This window comes from Amphichorda felina (genome assembly GCF_050947745.1).
Source record: "Amphichorda felina strain 45539 chromosome Unknown scaffold_1, whole genome shotgun sequence".
Lineage (NCBI taxonomy): Eukaryota > Fungi > Ascomycota > Sordariomycetes > Hypocreales > Bionectriaceae > Amphichorda > Amphichorda felina.
The window spans coordinates 601,198-625,054 of NW_028145049.1; the positions used below are offsets into that span (position 1 = coordinate 601,198).

The following is a 23,857-nucleotide window of genomic DNA, read 5'->3' on the forward strand; positions in this document are numbered from 1 at the left end:
GGAGGTCAAGAGGGCAAGGGATTACAGATTGGTCATGAGGGTAGCGGACAAAAATTGACAGATTGACATACGAGTGCGAAACTACATCAGTCGTTCAGGTTGGCATAGATAATAAGATACGTCTTGCCATTATATTTGGACCCCAAAAAAGTACATTAGCCGTGCGTGTATTGGTATCTCATTGACAAACAAGGAATATAGAAAATCAGCTTAAAACATATTCCAGACCCTCTTCCACAAGGGAACTTCTGAGTTGACCCCGAGTTCATCCCCAGAGATCTCCCCCAGCTTATCCAAGTCCACCCTCCTCCCGCTTGTAAGATCAATGTCCACAGCCCGCTTGAAAGGATCGCTTCCCTTCCAGTACAGCTTTCCAAGCACGTAGATGATGCCAAACACGGGAAGCAGGATGTAAGCAACCACAAAGTTGGGGGCCGAGAAGGGCGATAGGTTGGTCCACCCCTGGACGAGGGCGAGGAAGATGTTGGCGGCGAGGCCAAAGTAGGCATTGAACGGCCACAGCACGCTCTTGTAGGGAATCTCACTGACGCTACGACCCTGCGCCGTCCAGGCTCGGCGAAAACGGATGTGAATGAAGCTGATACTGCCCCAGACGAGGAAAGTGCTCACGCCCGAGAGGTTGACAATGTAGCCGTAGGCCTTGGCAGCGCCGGTGGAGACGTTCATCATGGAGATGGACCCGACGGCGTTGGTGAGGAGAATCGCCCAGACGGGGACGCCCCTGCTGTTGACGTAGCCAAGAATCCGGGGCGCCTTGCCGGACTGCGCCATGTAGAGGACAGTGCGAGAGCCAATGTAGATGGACGAGTTGATGGCCGACAGGCAAGTGACGAGGATGAATGCGTTGATGAGATGGACTCCTCCGTCCCATCCCGCCGTCTGGAGCGCAATGGTCATGGGGCTCTGCAGAGCCTTGGCATCGGCGCTGACAAGGTCTGGCGAGTTGGCAGGGCATGTGAGCCCGAAGAAGAAGGCGGATCCCATGTAGACAAAGAGGATGCGCCAGAAGACCTGGCGGATGGCCTGGGGCACCGCCGTTCCGGGGTTCCTCGTCTCGGTCGCGGCTACAGCGACAGACTCGACGCCGGCATAAAACGTGGAGCAGAAGACGAAGACGGTTGCAACTCCACGGAATCCGTTGCCATTGAAAGCGCCAGGGTTGCTCCAGTATCTAAAGCCCAGGGGTTCGTCCTGTCCCGCCAGCCCTCCGGAGGCGTAGATGATGGAGAAGATGAAGTAGGCAGTCAGGCCAAGGAGCTTGAAGAGGGCGAGCCAGAACTCGGCCTCGCCAAAGGCGGCAATTCCGAGAAGTTGGAAACCCATGAACAGAGTCCAGAGGATGAGGAACCAGCCCCAGAGAGGTACGTTGGGAGTCCAGTAAGTGAGGATGCTGCAGATCACATTGTACTCGTTGGCGAGGACAGTGGCCCAGATGATGAAGTAGTTCCAGCCGACAGCGATGGAGAAGGACTTGTCCACCATGCGCTCAGCGAGTGAGACGAATGAGCCGCCGCTAGGAAAGAGGGTGGTGATTTCACCAAGAGACTGCATGATGAAGAAAGCAATAATGCCTAAAAATGCAGGGTCAGTATACGCACTTCAACGGCGTTGAGAGCACAATGGCGGAATTAAATAAAATAGACATACCAATGACACCAAATCCGATGATTAGTGAGGCCGGGCCGCCATTGCTCAGCGCACCACCGGCGCCGACGAGCAGACCGGGGCCAATGATGCCGGCGAGAGCCATCATGGACAGATGGCGGTTCTTGAGGCCGCGCTTCACGCCGGAATCCGGGTCGTGGAGAGAGGCACTACCTTCGCCGACATCGACATTGTCGCTAGTGTAGTTGGCAGCCTCGTAGTCAACCAAGCCATCGGCAGAGTACTGGCCATCGAACTTGATAGGACCGACCATGTTGGCGGTCGCACGGGCAGTCAGATGCCCGGGAGTTTTTACAGAGTGGAGAGGAGGGGAGAGGAGAAGGGAGGGGACGGAAGAGGCTCTCACGACCCGGGGGTTGGCGGTATATCAGGCAACCCTGGGGAGGAGTGGGATGCACGTGGGTGAGGGAGCAGGCTCAACAGAGTCATTCCAAGCTTATAATTAAGAGAGAAGCTAGAAAACCCTTCGCCATGGTGGTCGGGCCATCGGGCGAGTCACGTCATGACTATTTCGCCAGGGTTCACGGTACTAGTGATTCGCAAAGTGTACGTGGTGGAGCGCTGCTCTGCTAGAGTCTAGTCAAAAGGCTAGCCATTGCCGCTCGGCGTTCGTGAGTCGCCGTGTCTTCCAGGTTCCTAGTGGGCGCCACTTATCGGATTCGCCCTACCATTCGCAAAGCGTGGGGGTTCGACCATCCTTGCTTTGATAGGAAAGAAGGAGATGAGGTGGAAGATGTGGGCAACAGAGGCTGCGGGTTTTTGGTCAACCTGTAAGCCGACCCCCTGACTCCATCGAAGCCCGCATCTGCCTTGTTGAACCCTGCTTCTTGACTGTTTTCTCATGGAGAACGGGTATTTCCATTGTCGAGATGCCCAGGACACCATAAGCTGTTTGATGGAGAGGAGTTTGAGACAATGGCAATCACGACATTTGGTGGCGTTTATTGCGCATTAGCGCTAAACAGGGTGTGTGGCTGTCCCGAACTCCCAATACCGTCGATACGTGTATGTACCTGCTATTACGTACCCCCGACCATTGCATCAACCCCGACAAGCATCGCGAACAGCCAATACTGGCTATGCCTATTCTCTCTCTATCTCTTCGGCTGGCATCTTCTTGTTTTTCATGTCCTCTGAATTTTTCTTTCTTTCGACGGTTTTTTTTTATACGCTATAGTGAGTCGTTGTTGGTCGGCCCGGTTAACTCTGGGACTAAGTTCAACTTCCTTGATTTAATATTATCCTTCAACATTATGTGGACACTAGTTGCCATAGCTTGACCACAACTATTATTGATTTTCACAGTCTATAATATCATTTTAATCACACAACGGGACCAAACAGTATTCCCAACCCAGTGCCTGTTCATTCAGGTCACTCTTAGTGGCTTAAGCTGGGTATTCATGCTGAGCCACGGAGGTTGTTTAGGGTAGTAGTAGGGCGAGATGCGTAAGGTAGGGAACAAAAGACTGAACCCCCGTGGTGAAACAAACTGTTCAACGTGCAAGCTAGTGCTTCAGAACAGGGCCAGTCCGAACAGTAAATATTATTCCAAGCGCCTGCTATATGATTCATTCGAACACACGAGCCAAAATGCTAGGCCAATGATATCCAACCCAAGTCATTACACCTCAACTCCTCCCAATATCTCATCAAACACTCCAAAGTTGCCCTCATTCCTGAGATCAAACACCGCAAACCAAATCTCCTCCCACCACCCGCCCCGGAACTCTGCCTCCCCCAACACCTCGAGCCAGCAGTTGGCAATCTCCCTCCTGGGGTTCCTGTAGGCTCCGCACCCCAGCGCGCCTAGCACGAGCAGCCCGTGTCCCCTGCTGGCCGCCATGCGCAGGCATAGCCTCATCTTCTCCTTTGTCAGGTCCCGCGACGCCGGGTCCGCGTAGACGGTCCTCTCCACCACCTCGCCCGACGCTTTCTGCTCCCTGGCCCTGCGCGTCTCCGGGCACCGCAGCGCCGCGATCCCCAGGACGCTCACGACGGGCAGGTCGCCGGGGCTGACGTCCGGCACGAGGAGCTTGTGGCCCGAGGCCATGTCGGAGCGGATGACGACGACGTCGGGCGTGTACAGCCCCATGTGCAGCCGCCACGGGTAGTACCTCCTGTGCAGCGACAGGGCAAGCGAGCTGCGATAGCACAGCGCCTCCTCCTGCGCCAGGGCGCCCCTGATCCATCCGCCGCCCGGGCTCCAGGCACTCGCCATGTTGAGAACGGCGACGCGGCCGCCCGTCGGGTTCTGAGACGCGAGCGCTATGGCGGCGTTGAAGGTGTCCTGGTTGACGACTTTGATGGTCGTCCTGCCCGTGGGCGTGCGCCGGGGGCAATCTGCTGCCCTGAGAGGCGGTAGTGTCGAGAGCATTAGCGCCTCGGATTTGCTGGCCTGGATGTTGGGGAGATGCTGCAGGATGTCTGGTAGGACTGTCCGCGTCTCCTTGGCGACGTCCGCAAGATTGGCGCGCCGAGACATAGTGTCGCTTGGTGTCCTGGAACGACCTCCGTGATTGTTGGTGTTGTGGTTGCTGACCGTGGCCTCCTGCTTGGGCTGTTGTGGTCGTGAATGTGTTGATCGTGAATGGGTTGACGGTGCTGTGACGCGGTTTCCTGAAATCCACGAATCCAGTGTCGCCTGCCCCGGAGTTTTCGAAGAGAGCGAGTCCATTATATGGTAGTAGACGACAAAGACCAATCTCAGAGAAGCGCACATTCGAATTAGGCAGAGGAGAGGGGATGAACCCAGTCTCCCGTGACTCACCCCGTGTTCATCTTAGGTACATTCACGCACCAGTCAGCCAGCTGGTTAGCCTCGCCCGAAGCTGGCGTCAACCCACTCGAGGGCCGAACAGTAAATATTATCATCAAAGAATCCAACAATCTATGATCCATTGTTAGTATTACAGACGTATTATTATCGCTGCACCTTCCCTGCCCCCTGCGCCGTTTTCATGGGTATCTAGAATTATAGAGATATGATACATTTTTGATACATAGTTAGTCTGGAAATCACCATTTACTTCACGCCGGTGTCTTGATGGCCCCCTCAGATATCGTCTCTCCCGGCTCGAACTTGCGTGGGATCAGACCCTCAGCCATGTCTATCGCGCCCTGCATGCTGTTCTTGTTGAAGAGGAAGAGTCCCTGGATCGCGGCGGTGCTCGTGTGGCGGTTGGATGGCTGTCCATCCTTCCACGCTCCGAAAAGGCCCAGCTCCTCTAGACGACCCAGGAAGCGCTCCTTTCCAAAATGGTCTTGGTCCACGTCTCCGTAGAATCGATCCCACATCAGCCCCGCCTGGTACCGCGTTGCCTCGCCTATGCGCATCATCATGTCGACGCGTCCCGGACGTATTAGGGCCGGGTCTAGGCGGTCGATGTGGTTCGTTGTTAGGAAGGCGATGCGCTCCTCCCCAGCGGCAACTCCGTCCAAGGCATTGAGGAGACCGGAGAAGGTGACGGACGCGCCGCTGTAGCCATCCGAGTCCCTCTGTCTGCGGTTGACAAAGGCCGCATCCGCATCTTCAAGCAGCAGCAAGCTCCTCTTAGGTAGTTTGGTCAATAAGTAAGCCAGCTTGTCGTCTGTCATGCCCATCTCGCTCAGGTTGATCATGGCCACGCTGAAGTCGAGCTCGCCCGCCAACGCCTGGATGAAAGAGCTCTTTCCACTTCCAGGGGGCCCGAACAAGAGGTATCCCCTGCGATACGGGATACCCCGGTCGACATACCATTGTTGCCTTGACATGAAGTCCTTGACGTCAGCCACGATGCTCTCCTTGACACCCTCGTCCAGAATCACGGACGCCAGGGGCCTCTTTGTCCTTGGGTCTCCAAGAGGCGCCCAGTCCATCCCACGGGCCGAGTATACTGCCGTTTTACCCTCGTTGGCCTGGGCCGCTAGGCGATGCGCCTCCCCGAACACCTCCTCAAAGACGTGGCGATGCGCCCAGAGTGTCGTCATCTGTATAATTTCGTGCGGTTCGCCCGTGTTCATGTTGGCTGTATTGTGCTTCTCTCGGTTGACTGCGATGTAGGCGTTGCCATGCTTGACAATATGGCGTCCGTAGCCCGGTTGGAGGAAGAAGTGCGCATCCTTCGGTCCGTTAGTCCCGGGTGGTCCTCGCGATGTCGTCGTCGTCGTCACTGACATATCGTGGATCCGCGTCAGCCGGGAGGCGATGAATCCAGGGGTATCCCGTGGCTTTGAGAGCCACGCCAGGATCCACGGGTAGGCGGGATCCTGCTTGCTGATCTCGACGTTGACGAGAAGGCGGCGGCGAGCCGTGCCCAGAGCGGCGATCGCGCCTTTGCGGGAAAAGGCGGCGGCAGCCCCTAGGGCGCCGAGGCCAATGCCTCCAGCGAAGAGGGGATTGTCGAGGAGGGCATTGAGGCCAAGCACTGAGCCTGCTGATGATTCGGTCGACATGCCGGGGCTTTTGGTGCTGGAGATTCTGAGTCTGTTGGAACATCTTCTTTGGCATCAACCCAAAAACTAGAATGACTAAGCACATGCCAGTGCTCAGTTACCCGAAACCCGAACATTGGATTGGAGCACCAGACACAACCCCCTAAAAAAGAAAGAATATTATACAGATAGCCATGCTTGCCATCAGCTGAGAAAAGATTCGCAAACTCTTCCCCTCACTTCAATGCCTTAACAAGAAGTACGATGCCGGACATGGACATCGCGACTCGGGCCGCAGTGGTCGCGTTAGAGGTAATCGGCAAGACTACCGATGAGGTAGCGGAATCAAATTCCCTTGATGCGCGTACGGTCAATGAGATCTATTATCGGGCTATCATGGCTGGCTTTGATCCAAATGAACGGCCTCTCCGAATTCGAGACTCGTATTTCCGAGACGGACCACTCTCAGAGGTCCCAGCTGTTCGAGTACAGCAGTCATCAACTAAAGCTCAGATTCTGGACCGGGTACGGCATTTTCGCCATGGACAGAATGGTTATATCTTTGCTGACATTTCCTGCCGACCGCAGCCTCAACATGGAGGTATCTGCGAGAAGTGTGGTGCGGATGCCCAAGGCAGCAGCATCACCTAAGACCAAGGCGACGAGGAAGCCTGGTATGACACAGAAGATGAGAACGGAGACGCTCGAGTGGTGATTCGAGCGTGAGAGAAGTGTGGAAGAAGCAGCGATATGTATGCCTGTGTAATCGATTTGCTCCCATCAATGCCTAACATGTTCCCAACGCCTTCTGTATGTACAATCAGCACCCTTTTGTTCTCCCAATCCGAGGACCTGTTCTCCCTCGGAACAAATGAAAATCACCCTGACAAGGCAATTGGTATCCGCTCAGTAAATCAGAATGCCGCCCAACGCCATCCCATGCAAGCAGTGCAGCTCGGCTGCTCGACAGCTCGGCTGTATGACCGTATATACGGCCGTGCATCACGGTTTCTTCTCGTAAAATTGCACCGCCCTCTCCAGCTCCGCCAGGCTCGAGCGGTCGCCGTACTCGTCCATGAGGGCCTCGTTGTGTCTGCGTCGCTCGGCGTCGCGCGTTTCGGCCGCGTGGGCCTCGGCAATGTGACGATCACGGGCGCGGAGGGCAAAGGTCTGGATGCCGTAGCCCGCCACGACGAGCGTTGCTATCGATGCGAGCCTGGGACAGCTCTAGTCAGCCTTTCTGTGCCTAGACAGAATTATGCTACATATTAGTAGCGGATTGAATTTAATAATCACCATTTTGAAGGCATGCGACGGGTGTGACGTAGGTGCATCTCAGGCAGGCAGCTCGGGTGCACCTTGGCCGCGGTGGAGAAGTATCTCGGGCGGTGCAACATGGCGAAGGGTAAAAGCAAAGTCAAGGTAGGGTGTCGTGTGTTATTATTATTATCCGTGAGAGTTTTTTTTTCGTCTCCAGCAAAGGGTCCATTCCAATTTCAACACATATGCATAGCAACCAGGCGAGGAGGCGGGCTGCGACTTATACGGCCGGGCGGCCGGGAGCAGCCGGAGGGTCGACACCCGGTTATGTCGTCGGCTACTACACATGGGACTATGCACGTATTACTCGTAGCATGAGCAGGATGGCTTCACAGGAACCGACTGGCTACCCCTGGGCCCTGGCAAGGCCCGACTCCGCCTGTGACGGCATCAGGCACGGTCAGAGTCGCGTGATCCTTGGACCCCTCTGGCAGCACATTGTGCCACATTCCGGGGGCTGCATGGAAATGGCCTGACGGTGCCAATGCTGAACTGAACCATGGCCACCACCCCTCCATCTACCCGTCCCCATCCGTTCCCCTCCCAGTGCCGGTGCCACCACCTCACACTATTCGTGCCACCTCGGTGACCGACTGCTTTGGCGAATTAGCGTCGAGTGGACTGCCACTATGCATCCACGGGGAACTAGGCCGACAATCTCCACAGGGGTCGCTTGCAACAGTATCCGGGGTCCAGCTAATGTTGTAATATCATTAGTATTAGTACGGATACTATGTAACTCACTCGGGAGTCGGAAGTCTGATTCTGCGCTCACGTTGCTCACAAGCCAGTATTAAAGCCACCGTCACGTCGGCAGACGACATCGGCAGACGACATCGGCATACGCAGCTAAAAGAATATCAATTAGCTTCGCATTTAACACTATCGATTCAATCAGCGCACCTCTTTCCGCCCCTCGCCCTCCTCCATCATGTCAGACAATTTTTGGAGTCCTCACCCGACTCATCCTCATCCGTGTTCCACCCACCCGACTCCTTCATCCGCTCCGACATCCAGGAAATAGCTCCTCGACCAAACCCCTCGAGGTAGTATTCGGTCCCTGGGGTTCCTTCAGCCTCTCCCCCCCCGCATCCCGACTCACCGCCCCGCTGTCTCAGCATATGGTATCGATCCAGCCACTTCTCCCAACTTTCCTTTAGGCGCAGTACATTATACTGCCTGATTAGGACCGCCTCCCTCTTCTTCATGCTTTGGAAATCGAGCAGTATGGCGCACAGAAGATCTGCAACCGCCTCGTCGGACCCGAAATCCCACCCAGCTCCCCTTCCTAGGGCATACCGACGCCATGCCTCCGTCACGGCGCAGAATTGCATCGCTAGATGTTGCAAGGTCCAGTCTTTTGGGTAGGTCGCCCATTCGCCACCGTGGAAACAGTGAGTGTCTGGGACCGGCTTGTCGAGCCGCGTTGTGAACACCAGGTGTACCACACTATGTCGAATTCTTGTGAGGACCTTAGCTAGCTTCAATAATCCCGGATCCCAGCGGCGATTCTTGCAAAGGAGGTCGAATTGTCCCAAGGCACCACGCACCGGGGGCGATCCGATGAACGACTCGATCAGGCGGCCCTTTTTCTTCCTGGCTTTGGGCTCAAGGTCCCCAAAGAAGTGTTTGACCATGGCTTCAAGAAACATCTCTGTGCGGCGGGCAACCGGCCGTTTTTTCTTCCCGTAGGTGGTCTTCCAGATGGCCATGTGAATCAGATCAACATAGAGGCATCGGGGCCTCCAGCATTGGGGGTCACTGCACTGCCTCCAAGAGCCATCCGGCCGTCCTCGGGCTACTTGCTCCTCATACTTGCGGTGGCAGTCTTGCTCGCGACGGAACAAGGTCCGAGATACCTGCAGCGACACATGGTGACGTGATATAAACTGTCGAGGCCTCTTTGAGCACGGTTGATCATGGCTGCTATGGCTATGGTTGTCCCGTGTCCCCTCCTTAGTTGCTGGACGGTTTAACCCGATTGTGCGTCGCGCATATTCCATCTGAGCCTCCAGCAGTTCATCGAGGTCCACCGTCCTCCGTAGCTTACTTAGCTCCCCATCGGATGAAGGGATACCCTTAGGGGATTCTTCGTGCTCTTGTTCCTGCACCCGGGGTGCATCTAAGCGATGCTCATCCCTCGGCTCCCAGGTTCCAGTGTCCATCTCGATGGCGTAGGTGTAGGAGGCAAAGTGCGTAAAATCCGCCAGTGGCCAAGCTATGTCAAGAACTAGCAATGAATGTACTATGTAGACGAGATTCGAGCCTCTGTGTCGTTTTTGGAACCGTTGACTTTACGCGGTCCCTGGTCGAGCTTCTTCTGTGTGCTTTATATTGCCCAAAGCCATGGTAAACAAAGACGCAATGGTGACACATGTCAGAAGAACAACCTAGAACAAAATATCAAGAGCATGAACTCAACTAGAAATGTCCATGCTCATTGTTCAGATTCGTTGTATGCATCATCAGCAAACCACTGTTTCTCCGCCCGACCCGGTGTGACTTAGGCTGCTAGACACACTGCGCATGGATTGTTGTCGTATCACATTACCAGAGCCATTTCCTGCATTTCTTGCTGCCGCATAAACACCTTGTCATGTTCTCTGCATTCCTAGCTGCGTCGTCATGTTCATCGGTCACGCCGTCAACGTAGTCAAAGGTGAGCTCCTCCCCGCGGGGGATATCCCGGATTGCAAAGAGGGCGAGATCATGAAGGTGCTTATCCGCGTGATCCCCAACTCTAGCGAAAATCCTCAAATTTGGGTCGCATGAGTGGTTGATGAAGCGGGTCGGCCCCGATATGAACTCCCCGTCGACTTCCAGTGGCGGGCCTCTGAGGCGGGGGTCGTACGACTCTGGGTGCGTGAACTTGTCTAGCGCAAAGAGATAGACATCTTTGCGCTGAGAGATGGTTGACTTGTGGCGACGACGGTCAGCCTCGACAGCAGTAATGACTTCGCCAAGATAGCAATCGACGAATTGACCTTTCTTGATGGCTTCGGTGGATCGCACGCCTAGAGAACAGGGAAATTAGTACACTCGTGTCAACATGGCTCCGGAGTTAGCCGTGTACTACTTACCCCATCCGCGATCCATTGTGCGGAATATCTGAAGCGGCATTGTTCTGCCTCGCTCAACTACCCGGTTGGGACAAGAGCTGGAACATGAGCAGCCCGGATGGCACTCGTAGAGAGCGGTGGTCGAGTCTAATAGCCTGGATCGTAGAATACCCACCTTTTCACCATGAGAATGATAAGCGTAGAGTTTTCTCTTCCCCTGGACATAGTCGCCGGGTTCAAGGTCTGAATCGTCACACTCAACGTCGCCGAGGCACTGGCAGTCCTCGAACTGGCAGCCAGCGCCATCACCGCCGCAGGCGCAACCGCTGCGGAAACTATCCTCAGTGGCCTTTACGCCAGTTCCGTGGACCATTCTGTCAATGAAGCGAAAATTACGAGGCAAGGCCTCATCGTTCATCTCGTTGACGATGGTGATGGGGATGGCCTCATGAGTCGGGAACGAGCGAAGCTGACACCAGTGACAGTTAGTCTTTTCATCTTCAAAGCCCTGAGCATCTAAATATTAGCTAAATACAGCCGTGCATGATTGGTTTTGCAAGTTGGGCTTGCCTCCTTTCCATGGTAGAAGAAGTGCCGTCGCGTAGCTTTTTCCATGATGAAAGTGATTGTTATCACCCCCCTGCAAATATACTCTGTCCCCCTTCTACGCGTGATTCGGCGTTTGTGGGCTTGAGGCTTTAGGATAATGGGGCTCTGGTGGCTCGAAATGATTCCGTTGGTTTGTTGATTGCTCTCAGCGACGCGGTAAAGAGTGAAGTTGAAGTGAGAGTTCGTAGTTGTTCGTAGTACCTTGGTTGTTAGTAGGTGGGGCCTTTCCTCCGTCCCTGTGCGTCTTGGTCTCGGATGGGGACTTGGAACACGCGATTGTAATCCTTACATCCGGTACACATCCAGAAGCAAACCTTCTATTATTATTCTAAACTTCTATACCCTGACATTGTATCTAACCATTACTCGTGCTGGAAACGAGTATCTTGATCATGCTGTGTTGCCGAGCACCTGTCTGTCTTTTCTCGTGCAGTTGTGGGTCGCCCGTAAACTATTCGCCCGCAGGCTGCTGGTTGCTACAAGTCACGACCGACTCTAATTGGGATGGTTGATATGCGTGAACACGTCGGCCCTATCGTCTCTGACGGTTTCCTGGGAACGATATTGAACGAGGCTGATAAGCTATTGGAAGAGCAGTCATGTGAGCTCCAAACGTACCAAGCACGCCAAACGCCACTGTTCGCCAGCCACCTGAGTAATGCTGCACCGTCCAAGCCAAACAGACTGATCGAGACTCCCGCACAGGGCAGAGGCACTACTACTCCGTACTAAGTTTGGCAACCTGGAATGCCGCTTGGCAATAGCCTTTAGCAATTGGCTTCCATGGGTTTTGTTGAAGGCCCGCTTGGCATCCTATTGTGAGTTGCATGGGCGAAAGTATCATCGAACTTGCGAGCAACGGGCGCTGGTGGAAAGCTACTTACCTACCTAGGTAGCAAGGTGAGTAAGGAGGGTAACCAACAATCTGGAAGCCGGCCAACCAACCACTACCCATGATTGTCATTTCCGTCCACGTTTCAACCTATTCCCAGCGCTTCTTTTAAGCTCGGCGGCTTGCGCCACGCTTCAATGAACCCCAAGCTGGAAGCAACCTAGACGTTCAACTGTTCCCATCGCACGCGTCATCCTTTGCTTCCCACTACCTTCCCTCCTGGCATCAAACATCGTTACATTGACTTGCCCTCCCACTTCTTACGACTGGCATCGTGACACATCCCGCCTCCCATTCCTACCCCACTCATCGCCGCACAGCCTCATGACATTTCTGCTTCGTCTGCTTCGATAGCAGGTATTAGAGCAGTGGAGGCCCTACGGCATCAAGGGCGCGGAGGAGGCCTTCTTAGAAGCTGCCTTATAGCCCCGTCCTCCGGGGAACCAGGTTCATAGCTGCGGATTCGCCCAGAGAGCATGGCGTTGCCCTGGGATTAGCTAGATAGACTCTTCGTTCATCCATCTGGCCCTGCGATCTTGCTCGCGGCTACCGCTGTATTTCCACCGACTCCAGCGCTGCTCTCTCCCCGACCCGTCCTCCACTGACTGATCCGAGACAATGGTATTCCCGCCCAAGGCCTCTGTTTCAGATACAGACCCCCAAATTAACAACTACTCATTAGGGTTCCTGCTTCTCACGCTCCTCGGGGTCACACTCTCCCTACCCGGGCAACGCCCCGAGCTCCTCCGCCCGAGCGATCAACCCGCCCAATACCAACGCTCTCGAGAATCCCCAACAAGGTGCCGACGGCCACCAGCCCGGATCCCGCCGTCGCCGTCGCGAGCATCGACCCCTCGATCAGCACATCGATAAGCCCCTCCGTCGGCATACGTGGACGGCCAAAGATCGACGGTGGACCAAGCGCCAGCTGGCCCGCGAGCGCCAGGACTTTTTCGACACGAGGGTGGCAGGCCGAGCGGAGATATGGCAGACGATACATGCGGCCCTGAAGGCCCTGTGGGACCCGTCCGGCCTGGAAGATGACGGGACCGAAGGGCTCAGCATGGCGCAGACCATACTGTCCGCCGCTGAAATCTCTCTGCCCACGGGCAACCTTTCCAACGGTGTCTACGACTCGCTTGGCAACTACTACGCTCTTCCAGAATGGATAGTCTGCGACCCGACGAATGTGATCGACGATGACGATTCAAAAAGCGATCTATCGACAGGCGCCGACGACACCGCTGGCGAGGACGACTACCTGGACGATCCAGAATCTGGGTCGAGGAGGGAAGAGAAAGGGAAAGGCGTCGTCGACGTGCGCGAAGAAGCCGTCCTATGCGCGAGACTCAGCGAAAACGGGCGCGACTATCACATCTCTATCACCAAGTCCGAGACTGTGCGCAGTGTAGCCAGGAAGGTCGCGGAGGAGGCTTCTGTAAGGACCACTCAGCTCCCCATCTTTTGCTCGTCTTTTGCTCGTTTGTTGAGATGACTGACCCGGCGTATTGTAGCTCGCGCCCAACAAGAGGATACGCGTAGCATACATGGGCAAGATGCTCAAGGAAAGCTCGTCCCTGGAGAACCAGGGCTGGCAGACGGGCCACATCATCAACGCCCTGGTTTTCAACCGGCAGCCTACTTTCTAAACTCGCCTCTTCTTCTCGGGGTTCCAACCAAGTGGTTATCCGTCACTTGCATGAATAGCGTTTCCCCGCGGCTGCTTATGTTCTTGTCGTCTATTTCAACAGCGTTGCGCTACGGAGTTTCACGGAATTGGCGCGGAATTGCCCCGATGTTCCAAAGAACGTCATCTACACAAATGCCTATTTAAACGCCGCCAGAGCAATTCTGGGCGTGAATCATCTCTTGATTGTCAGATTCTTATGTGGAATGGTCTTATACAGAACAATTTTATAATTCATAATTGCATATGCCGAGCCTCCAACACTCAGCCGCCAAGGGGATACTTCCTTTGGTCCAGCCACTTCTAACGCTGCATCCTCAGCTGATGCTGTGTACATGACCATGTCGCAGCCACTCCCACCAGTCATGTAGCCTTTTGATTAGAAACATTCGCCATGGCCCGCTCTCAAGACTCCGCATCAATCAATGCCATGCATCACAGGCCCGCCTCTACGTTGGGCCTGGCATCGCTTCACAAGAAGAAAGTTTGTCGCGCAAAGCTGCGGGTGAACTCCCGCCAACCTAAGCCGAGGACCCAATCTTGTTCAATCCCTTGAGAGAGCCCAGGCTCAGGGCCAGGCCTTGGGACCTGCTTCTTATACGGACGAATCCAGTAATGGGTCCATCCTCGCCCTCCTTTTCAATACTCAGGTTGGCCAGCGCATCCTCACCTGGGACCAAGTCAGTATAATAATAAATGGGGGGAAAAATAGACCTGATGGGCTTACCAAAAACACTGCGAGCATAAAGGTTAGCGCTCAGGAACTGACAGTCACCCTTGAGGCTAGCCTCGGGGGTCAAGCAGTTCATATTGGTGCACGCCATCAGCTGCTCCAGGAAATCCCGCAGGGACTTGGCCTTTGAGTTGATGTTGACCTTGTTCTCCCACTCGAACTCAGTCCACATAGTGCGGAACTGAGTCTCTGTGCACGTAGCAGGCTGGATGTAATCCATGATATCCACATGGAGGTCGTTAAGGATGACCACGTTCGTATCCGTCGAGTGAGCACCGTCGTAAATGACGTTACCAAAGATGACACCTGTATCAGTGGATGACACCTTGATAGTGCACTGGACGTTGTGAAAGTCGTGAGGGCCGAGGTTTTGTGTCGTCGGGCGCTCCACAACCTTGAGATCGCCGAGGGTCGCAAATTCAACCGAGAGATTCTGGAGTGTTTCCATGGTCTGATTGACTAGCAACACATCCAAGACGATGTCAAACTGGTGGACCTTGACGTAGGCTTCGGCGTACACGGGGTCAGAGAAGCCAGTAAGCTGCACCACGCGGCTGAGTTTAGATGACAGGTCCTCAGACGTGGATTCGCCACCGGTTGCCCTTTCCAAGTCTACCTCGACCTCGTCCAAACCATCAGTGGCATTCTTCTTGGAGAGTTGCCGGATATCAACCACATCGTCGACCTGCACCGCCGTCTTTGCCTTCTCATATGCCTCCTTTGCAGCCCTCTTCTTCTCTTCGACCTGGACCATTGCCCGGAAGGCCTTGCGGGTGTCGTCAAGCCAGACAGTCTCCAGCTCCTTTTTCTCGGAGAACTCGGCAAGGGACCGAACGCACGACATGATACGGTCGACCGAGTCCTCATCAATGGGGGCCTTAACAAACTGTGACTGTCCGACACGTAGGATTGAGATCATAATGAGCATTGCTTCGGCCCTCAGAGCATTGGTCCGCGCTGTGTCAGACGAAAGTTCAGAGTGTCGCATGACTAGCTTCACCAGAGTTGAGGAGAGCACTGTAGCCAAGTAGTAGTCCCCATCCAGGATAAGCTGGCGCAGTGGCGGCTTCTGAGCCGCCTTGACCGCTTCAAGCCTGGCTGCTGCTGAAGACTGGCTGGTAAGGGCTGTCTCGGTAGCATATGTGCCGTCGGCGAGGACTTTTCGAGAGCCACTAGGGGCGGCTGGCTTGGAGCTCCCGTTCACTTGCTCCTCGGTCTTCTCCTCCCCATCGTGGTCCTCCAGCAGGCGCTGCTCCGAAGCAAGGATGGGGATTTCTCCTAGACTGGAGCGGATTCTCTTCCACGCGTCTCGGATATCTTTTTCCTCCAGAGAGTACTCGCCGATTATCCACATAATTCCACGATAGATCTTGCCAGCCCGAACTTCACCTAGAGTCGATACAAGACGCTGGACAATCGTGGGGCGCAGGTTAGGGAACTTCTCCACAACCTCTTTTACGAAGTTGATGACATCGACGGCGGATGCATTGTTGAAATCGGCAATGAAGTCCATGAGAAGCTCTACCACGCTTGACGCCACCTCAGAAAACTTGATGGCGCACTGATGGATCGAGTGAATGAGGAGAGACCGGTATTCGGCATTCTTCTCGTACTCCTGATCCACTGTCTTGGACAACTCCTTCTTTAGTAGAAGTACGACTTCCTCGACGTTCTTGCTAGAAACCATTTCCAGCGCGATTTCGAGGGCCTTCTTGCGAACGTCGATATCGGTACTAGAGAGAGCTCGTAGAATCTCCATGGTTAGGTCGTCTAAGACGCCCGGGTTCTTCTTGCGAAGCTGATCGACTCGGTCTAGAACGATGAGCTTGACATTGTTATCCGCTTCCTTGATGCTTAGCTCTATAAACTTGGCAGCCGCGGCCTTCACGGCGACAGGGTTGTTGGTCAGAGCGGTCAGCGACGACGCTGCCTCGTACACTACGGTCGAGGTATTGGCTTCGAGCAGGTCGAATATTAGTCGCAGATAGCGAGCCTGTCAAGTCAGCAATGTGTTATTTGTTTTTCGTGCAGTGTCTCGCCTACCTTGTTCTGGGAATTTTGGACTGCATCCTTGCGGATAAATTCAAGCTCCACCAGCTGCAGCAGCTCCTCTGCGTTGGGAATTCCCTCAAAAACGGAGCTGAGATAGATCAAGGCAACATCATGGTTGATCGTAGACAGGGCAGCGAATGCGTTCCTCTTGCACGTAGCATCCGTCTCGCCCTCGAGAAAGGCTGTGATGAGTTCCGAGGCATCCGGGATGAGTGAAGGGGAGTGCGCGTAGATAGAGGAGATGGCAAAAACAGCGTTCTTTCGGACATAGGCGTGACGGTGTTCGAGACAAGAACGCGCGGAGGAGAGGAGAGGCTCGATCAGCTCGGGTTCGCGGAGCTTGGAGAGGTACCGCAAGGTATTTCCACGAATATATTCGTTAGGATGCTGAAGATCATTCCGAATGCCGTTGCTATAGGTAAACAATGTTAGACAAGTCGCCATGATGACAGCGTATGGATATTCAGGGAGGTCCTACCAGACCAAGATCATCTCCTGCTTTAACTTGCCGCCCGCGTCAAGCTTAGGACAGATCTCGTAGTAGAAGTACAGAAGCTTTTTCAACGGCTTGTGCTTGGAGGGCATGACGAATCGGATAATGTGCATAAGGAGCGAGGGCATCGGGTCTCCATTGAGCATGATTGTGAGAACGCGCTTCATAGTCTCGACCTTGGTTTCGTCTGTGCCCTTCTCAAGCTGCGTCCGCAGGTCGGACACGGAAGGGACGTCCGCCGCATTGTCCTGGTGGACTAGACTGTAGGCGTGCTCTAGAAATCCAGACATGATGGTTCGCGGAGGTGGATTTGCCCTGAAGTGGTTGTTGCGCTTGCTGTGGCCTCGCGGTGCGAGGGGAGGGGAGACGTCGAGAGGGCGGTGGGGATGATTAGGGGTTCGGGACGATTAGAGTTGTCGAGAAGCTGGTGTTTGAGGAAGGAAAGATATGAGGGGCCTCGCCAGGGCCATCCGCTAGAACTCTGTAGCGCCAATTCCAGAGCTTTGGACTGCCAGGCAAATTCGATGTTGTCTTGGCCAGCTATAGCGATTTCAAGCTTCCAGAAGATCTGTCCTGGTGGTCGCAGTGTCGAACAGGTGGCACTAAAGCCGGCGGGCTGACGCATCACGTGCAACGACTACCGGGGTGTGCCAGGGCCTGTGCGCTGCTGCTGCATGTGGTGGGCTGCCTGTTTGGCTGCCCCGCGACCAAAGAGATGCTTCCAAACCATGAACTTTGGATAACTCGGCCATTTCCAACCCTCGCCAACTGTCTTCAGAGTCAGCTTCTCTGCAAGGCGAGAGCAACCATGGCTGCTTCCAACGAGCCTTTTTATCTCAGATACTAGTGAGCATCAATTGATCAATCTTCCTGCATCCCCGAACGACACTGACCAGTTTGAACAGCTCCGGCCACATGGGTCGGTTTGGTCACGAGTTTCTCGGTATGGCTTCCTAAAGGGCTACCTCAGCCTCCCTCCCATGTCTAACGCCTAGTCCACCCAGAATTCGATTTTCGAGTCGTCGGTGACGGAAGAAGCGCGGTGGCAAGATATGCGAACAACTCCAACTATAGGAACGACAGTCTCATTCGGAAAGAAAGTATGCGATTGATTCTTCCCATACCTGGCCTTGGGTCTTCGTGTTTCTGACGGGTCGGATAGTGAGCGTTAGCTCCCTCGTTGTCGACGAAATCAAGCGGATCATCAAATCGAGCGAGATCATCAAGTATGCCTTCTCCGCCCTTCCGAGCCCCGACCAGAGAATGGCGCCTAATCTTGTGCCAATAGAGAAGATGACTCCAAATGGCCCCAGAAAAACAAAGATGGTCGACAAGAACTTGAAATTCGGCTAGGGAATGATCATATCTCTTTCGAGGTTAGTGATGCCGCGTGATTAACTATGGGAAAATGTCTAAGATTCGCTCTACAGACGGCCAAGATCGGGTCTTTGGTCGATGTCACTGAATCTGCGGATCCCGAAGGCCTACGGGTCTTTTACTATCTCGTGCAGGATCTGAAAGCCCTAGTGTTCAGCTTGATTGCCTTACACTTTAAGATCAAGCCCATCTAGACATCAGCGGGGAACCGAGAAGTGGCGGATCGAGCACAAACGCAGGAGGGATGATACCCATGGCAGATATGACGGATGTTGGGTTGACAATGATTAAACCAGTTGCGAATCAACAAGTTTTGGCGCCGCGACCTGCGAGGTTCGCGAGAACTGATTGGGAACACCAACTTGACCCCTGTGAGCTAGCGGATCAGGGTCAGAGAACGGCTGAGCGTCAACTGTGGATGGTCAGCAGTCCCCTTCCATCTCGGAAACTTGAGAGTAGCTCGACACCATTTAGTCTCAGAGTTAGGGATGTGTCTTGCCACGATCTATCTTAACCTAGGTACAGAGTATGGTCCGGGCTTTGAACCAGCACACTTGATGGAAGATAGTACTACTACATTGCAGTAGTGGGGTTCTGATACGTACCAGGGACGGCAGGAAAGCAATTTGGCCACTTCCCCGCCGGAGATACCTGGCATGCTGCCCAATATTAATGGGTCAACACACGGTGGATGATTTTCAAAGCTTCCATGACTTTTCGACAAGTACCTGTGCCATTCACCATTCCTACTGTACCTACTCCGTACTAACTTGAACGTGTGCAAGCTGTTTCAGCCATTATTGCATCACATCCTACACATTTACCTACTAATTGTCAATATATACATAATACTACGCAATCGTACTAGCTACTACGATAGTGGTGGGCACACAGAGTAATACAACTAACTATCCGTAAGTTGCCTACGAATACAGAGATCGTATAGGTAGGAAGTGGCGTATAGCTGCCGGACACGGAGCCGGAAGTGGGACAGCTGGAGCTGGGTCCTTAAAGGAGGCCCGGGGGGGCTGATTTAGCGTTGGAGGAGGAGGACCCTAGCCCAACACAGCGAATCACATCCGGTTGCTATTGGACCTGGGGCACTGGAGGCGACGAAGGCGTTGGGCCATTTCGCCTCTTACCTCTCTGGCCGCCCTTACCAGATGAAAATCCAACACACCGTCATCGCTTCGCTCCCGGTGCCGTCGAGACATATCGACAACTCTGCATCGCTGATTCTGTCCGGTTGCCCGTCTTCTTCCCTTTTAATTTACATCGGAGACGACTAGCCTCGCGCATCTCGACTTGCCGCCCCTCGTGATGCGTGCAAGTGTTAATTCCTGAGTGCCATTGACATGCGCCAGGGAGCTCAGGGTCGAGTCGAGAGTTCCCTGCCACCATTGACACTCTTCGTCCACGTTCGGTGGTCACGGCGCTGAGCTTCGTGAGCTCTGTCCGCTCGGACCCACTCCATCAGAAGAGTTCGATCTAGTGGACGTCGCTGCGAAAGAGCGACTGAACGAGACCCCGGGTCTTTGGCACCACCCCCTCCTGTTCGAGTTGGAGAGGCCCGAACCTGCGGGATTGCGTTGACCCAGTGGCCTTGATTGCCACTTTTCAAGATGCCAACTCCTTCATCAGACCAGCCACCCGATCCTTCGCCGCCGGGCTTCTCGACCTGCCCGGACGACATGCAGAGTCCCCCGAGACCGGAGTGGGACAGCCGAGGCGTGGACGAGTTGAACCGCGCCCAGGATGCGGATATGGAGGAGCGTGGCGGCCCTTCCATTTCTAGAGTAGAGGAGTCTGCAATTCTCGAAGAAAGGACGACTGCCGAAGCCTCGTCACGCGCCACGACCATGTCCCCACGGCCACAATCCAACATCACAGCCGGCACCTCCCCAGCGTCCACGAGCTCTGATACAGGCGTAAACAAAAGCGCGGAGGAAGCCGCCTCTAGCGACCACAGCCTCCATCGAGTCGTGGCAGATCAACCCCAGGCAGGTCGTGGTCCATCACCTGGACATCGATCTCCTGAGCAGACCAGGAACGTGCCGTCACGAGCTGATGGTTCGGAGATGACTCTTGATGGTGAACTCTACGCACCTTCTATGGGTTCTGACTATCCGTCAATGCGGGTAAGCGTCTGGGAAATGTATATCTACTAGAAGACAGCTAACATGCAACGCAGACGAACCCCATCTCGCCCTCTTCTTTCCTACGGCCGGGTAGTAGATTCCATGGCACTCAGCAGTCTGAGAAGCAGGTCTACGAAGTCCAAGTGCAGATAAAGCAGATTGATTTGCGAGAATCGTTCCTTTGTGGATACCTGCGTATACAAGGTATATTTAACGCCGTCCTCCAAGATACTAGAATTTTGAGCACGAGCTGACTGCATGATAGGTCTCACTGAGGACCATCCAACCCTCACGACATACTTCGAGGGCGAGATCATCGGCTCTAAATATGGCTTCCTTACCAAACATGAAGACTGGGGCGCCAATCATAAGGTTGATCTCAACCACTGGTCCAAGTTTAACGCCTTCCGGCCGTTCCAAAAGCAGGCACGCCGGGGCCCGGTTCCTATTAACGATGTTTCCCAAAAGGAAAACATTTTCATGCGGTGGAAGGAGCACTTCTTAGTACCTGACCATCGTGTGAGGACCATATCAGGGGCTAGTTTTGAAGGGTTCTACTACATTTGCTTCAACCAACTCAAGGGGGAGGTTAGTGGAATATACTTCCATTCAAAGAGTGAAAAGTAAGTAACCACACGCTCATTCGTGATTGGCACGTATAACTTACATTGTCTAGGTTCCAGCAACTGGAATTGAAGCATGTGCCGGATCGTGGGTGTTTCAGCGCAATGGAGTTTCGGTAAGCGTGCTTCGGGAATTGATTGGGAATGGGATGTTCTTAGCGGTTTCGGCTCTTTGGCAAGCTTTGTTTGCATGACCCTTTATCTATTTGGGTGTGAATTTTGGGGCCCTGATGATCGGGCATTCGCAATGCATTTTTTGGCGGTATGAGCAAAGGAATATATGGCAGCGTGGGGCATAGATACGGGCAGCATGAAATAATCACCTCTTCGTGGCAAGTCTAGAGTGAGATTGCAAGGGTGAATAGTCTATTGGGCCCAAGGCAGACCTTGTTGTCCCAGCCTAGCTTTCTTTCTCTAGAGGTGGCTGGCAAGGCTACCTCGGTGGCCGGTTTCCCATTTATTTCATTTATCCGATTCAAATCCTTTGAAGTATCCTCGTCTAAACGGATTGAGTTCATCTGCCGTCGTGCCGCCATTTAGGGCCGTTTGCCGTGATCTAAAGGCCTCGAGAGCTTCCTGGGAAACCTGGCTGTCGGGAAGTCGGCGGTACGTTATTAGCCTCCGTGACCCTGGATTGGACTCGTTAGTCGAGGTTCATCGCATCGGTAGGGATAGATACCATACATTTGTAGAATTCTTGGACACAGACTACCACTATTTCTAAACATGGGTGGGTAGGGGTAGGAATCTCTTGGTCTGCGTCGTTGGCCGTGGGCATCCAGAAGGACAGCCTGCCATTGTCAACGAGTGTTTCAGAAGCAAACACAAGAATGTCGTCTAGCATAGAAATGAAGCTATACGGCTTCTTTGGGGGGACATAGTCCGGATTCCTGCACAAATGTTATTCTTCTTGTCATCGGGCGTCAGTAAAGGGTGAGTTCGCCATACTTATACTTTTCCTTGCTGGCTTGGTCAATCCAAGGCATTTTCACAGGGTCTCTGCAACCGAGTACCCTGAGGCCCTCGCGGACGCCGTATGGGGGGTCACAGACGATGCCGTCCCATAGCCTCGCCTTCCTGAGGGGTGTGTGCGTGAGGTCGGCAGCAAAGACATCTCCCAGCTGTGTTCCAAGCCCGTATTGTTCAAAGTTGCCGCGAAGACTCTTCCTCCCGCCATCACCCCGCATACTTCGACCGTCAATATCACTCCCCCATGCCACGGCGCCAAAGTGGGCACAGGCGATAGGGAAGGAACCAGTGCCGACAAAGGGGTCATAGAACAACTTTCCCGGAGCGGCGAGGGCAATGTTGGCCGTCACCAGGGATAGCTCGGAGTCCATGCTTGTTGTGGATATGTAATCGCGTTTCTTGAGGTCGAACCTGAGAACAACGTCGCGGGACGAGGTGGCAAGGTAACGGCCAAGGTATATCTTGTCTGGGTTCTCTATTCCCAGCGGGACGCTGTTGAAAGGCCAAACTTCGAACACGGTGAAGGACTCATCCGGGTTGGACATTTTAATAGGCCCCTTGAAGGGAAGATAGGAAAATGAGTTGATGATGGCGAGTTTCTTCGGCTTCGGCCTTGACCCCATGTACGATTCTATGTCGAATTTGAACGAGGAGTTCTCGTACAACGGCCATCTATGTGAATTCTCCTGCTTCACAGACTGGTGGAGCTCATCCAGAGTTGCAGCTTTGCCCCAAAGCTCATGAATGGACTGGGCCAGGATAGAACGGCGAATCAGCCGCTTGGCATACTCAACTGACGGTAGACTGACTACACACAATGGAGACTGGAAAGAGTTAGATGCTTGCTGCATTTCAAGGCCAACGTGAAGGTACCGACATCTGGGTCATAATCTTTGATGACGAGGTCAATACCCTCCAGTGTTGCCAGAGCCTTGAGTTCGGCCAACCGGAACGATTCATGGACCTGTGCAAATTTGACGAGAAAGTCCATGGCCACTCATATGGGAATTGCGCTATTCCTCCGCGCTGTTGCTTCCAATGACTGGGATAAAAGCAGGATCTTGATTGCCCATGTACCTATAAAAATCTGTCGTAGCGTCCTAGGTGCAGATGTCAACAAATCTGGGTGTACTAGTCGACCCAGAAGTACCGCAGTTGATTCAGTTCGAAATATTGGTGCCCAATTAGTAGACGTCTTCTAGATTGACTCCGGAATGTTTGACGTGCAGCGAACGAAGATAGCCTGGGAGTTAGGCATGTGACTATTCCCACGAGGAAACCTTCTGGAAGTTGCGCAGCTATTCAGGGTTGTACTTTACACATCGGTCAAAAATTCGCCGACGAACAACCGGATCTCAAACCCAAGCACCAGACGACGGCACAACCTTCATCACCTCGATACCCACCCACAGTCTCGGCGCCAGCGCAATCGCCTCGAGCACACGCAGCATTTCTTTAAAAGACTTGAACGCAGTTTTCGGCTACAATAGCAACCCAATGCTTCCCAAAGCCGCCCCGTCAATCTATCAAGTGCCAAAATGCTTCGTCACTTATGGCTCCATGGGCCACACCGATGTGAAGCAATTGCCCCGTAGAAGCAAACCCTGGTCGAATCTGATGGCATTGGATTTTATTCACAAGGTGAGCCTTGCTGATAACTCCTTGGTAGCATAAACCACCGCTTACTATTTCATTTCAGGTGGATTTAGTCATGCCCCAAGAGATCTACGAAACACTGTGCCGGCAACTCGTCCAGGAAAACTCTCCACCATGTTACTACAAAATCATCATGTCCCTAGAGCAGAT

At 53.8% G+C, this 23,857-nt stretch overlaps 10 protein-coding genes across 10 annotated transcripts; 3 read left to right on the forward strand and 7 right to left on the reverse strand.

Annotated features, from left to right (window-relative positions):
- Nucleotides 1-210: 210 nt before the first annotated feature.
- On the reverse strand, nucleotides 211-1,939 carry AGP3 (amino acid permease/ SLC12A domain-containing protein; the record flags this gene model as incomplete). The annotated part of the gene is made up of 2 exons (XM_083189696.1): nucleotides 211-1,592; nucleotides 1,669-1,939. The coding sequence occupies 2 exons, from the start codon at nucleotides 1,937-1,939 to the stop codon at nucleotides 211-213; spliced, it is 1,653 nt and encodes a 550-aa protein (XP_083053555.1).
- Nucleotides 1,940-3,310: 1,371 nt separating this feature from the next.
- Nucleotides 3,311-4,171, reverse strand: ACO1O0_000198 (uncharacterized protein; the record flags this gene model as incomplete). Its single annotated transcript, XM_083189697.1, has 1 exon — nucleotides 3,311-4,171. One exon carries the CDS (start codon nucleotides 4,169-4,171, stop codon nucleotides 3,311-3,313), a length of 861 nt encoding a protein of 286 aa, XP_083053556.1.
- Nucleotides 4,172-4,716: 545 nt separating this feature from the next.
- Nucleotides 4,717-6,120, reverse strand: BCS1 (mitochondrial chaperone BCS1; the record flags this gene model as incomplete). The annotated part of the gene is made up of 1 exon (XM_083189698.1): nucleotides 4,717-6,120. One exon carries the CDS (start codon nucleotides 6,118-6,120, stop codon nucleotides 4,717-4,719), a length of 1,404 nt encoding a protein of 467 aa, XP_083053557.1.
- Nucleotides 6,121-7,101: 981 nt separating this feature from the next.
- Nucleotides 7,102-7,496, reverse strand: ACO1O0_000200 (uncharacterized protein; the record flags this gene model as incomplete). The annotated part of the gene is made up of 2 exons (XM_083189699.1): nucleotides 7,102-7,315; nucleotides 7,396-7,496. 2 exons carry the CDS (start codon nucleotides 7,494-7,496, stop codon nucleotides 7,102-7,104), a joined length of 315 nt encoding a protein of 104 aa, XP_083053558.1.
- A 2,470-nt stretch (nucleotides 7,497-9,966) lies between these two features.
- DIM5 (Histone-lysine N-methyltransferase, H3 lysine-9 specific dim-5) lies at nucleotides 9,967-10,539 on the reverse strand (the record flags this gene model as incomplete). Its single annotated transcript, XM_083189700.1, has 2 exons — nucleotides 9,967-10,433; nucleotides 10,500-10,539. 2 exons carry the CDS (start codon nucleotides 10,537-10,539, stop codon nucleotides 9,967-9,969), a joined length of 507 nt encoding a protein of 168 aa, XP_083053559.1.
- A 1,916-nt stretch (nucleotides 10,540-12,455) lies between these two features.
- ACO1O0_000202 (ubiquitin domain-containing protein) lies at nucleotides 12,456-13,628 on the forward strand (the record flags this gene model as incomplete). The annotated part of the gene is made up of 3 exons (XM_083189701.1): nucleotides 12,456-12,460; nucleotides 12,721-13,417; nucleotides 13,494-13,628. The coding sequence occupies 3 exons, from the start codon at nucleotides 12,456-12,458 to the stop codon at nucleotides 13,626-13,628; spliced, it is 837 nt and encodes a 278-aa protein (XP_083053560.1).
- Nucleotides 13,629-14,187: 559 nt separating this feature from the next.
- SEC26 (coatomer subunit beta) lies at nucleotides 14,188-17,234 on the reverse strand (the record flags this gene model as incomplete). The annotated part of the gene is made up of 4 exons (XM_083189702.1): nucleotides 14,188-14,336; nucleotides 14,394-16,392; nucleotides 16,443-16,863; nucleotides 16,930-17,234. The coding sequence occupies 4 exons, from the start codon at nucleotides 17,232-17,234 to the stop codon at nucleotides 14,188-14,190; spliced, it is 2,874 nt and encodes a 957-aa protein (XP_083053561.1).
- Nucleotides 17,235-17,859: 625 nt separating this feature from the next.
- On the forward strand, nucleotides 17,860-18,515 carry ACO1O0_000204 (Mago nashi protein; the record flags this gene model as incomplete). Its single annotated transcript, XM_083189703.1, has 4 exons — nucleotides 17,860-17,887; nucleotides 17,949-18,044; nucleotides 18,107-18,270; nucleotides 18,375-18,515. 4 exons carry the CDS (start codon nucleotides 17,860-17,862, stop codon nucleotides 18,513-18,515), a joined length of 429 nt encoding a protein of 142 aa, XP_083053562.1.
- A 1,428-nt stretch (nucleotides 18,516-19,943) lies between these two features.
- ACO1O0_000205 (glucose-induced degradation complex subunit VID24) lies at nucleotides 19,944-21,086 on the forward strand (the record flags this gene model as incomplete). The annotated part of the gene is made up of 3 exons (XM_083189704.1): nucleotides 19,944-20,459; nucleotides 20,513-20,663; nucleotides 20,725-21,086. The coding sequence occupies 3 exons, from the start codon at nucleotides 19,944-19,946 to the stop codon at nucleotides 21,084-21,086; spliced, it is 1,029 nt and encodes a 342-aa protein (XP_083053563.1).
- A 639-nt stretch (nucleotides 21,087-21,725) lies between these two features.
- Nucleotides 21,726-23,042, reverse strand: ACO1O0_000206 (tRNA (guanine-N2-)-methyltransferase; the record flags this gene model as incomplete). The annotated part of the gene is made up of 3 exons (XM_083189705.1): nucleotides 21,726-21,972; nucleotides 22,031-22,859; nucleotides 22,925-23,042. The coding sequence occupies 3 exons, from the start codon at nucleotides 23,040-23,042 to the stop codon at nucleotides 21,726-21,728; spliced, it is 1,194 nt and encodes a 397-aa protein (XP_083053564.1).
- Nucleotides 23,043-23,857: the final 815 nt, after the last annotated feature.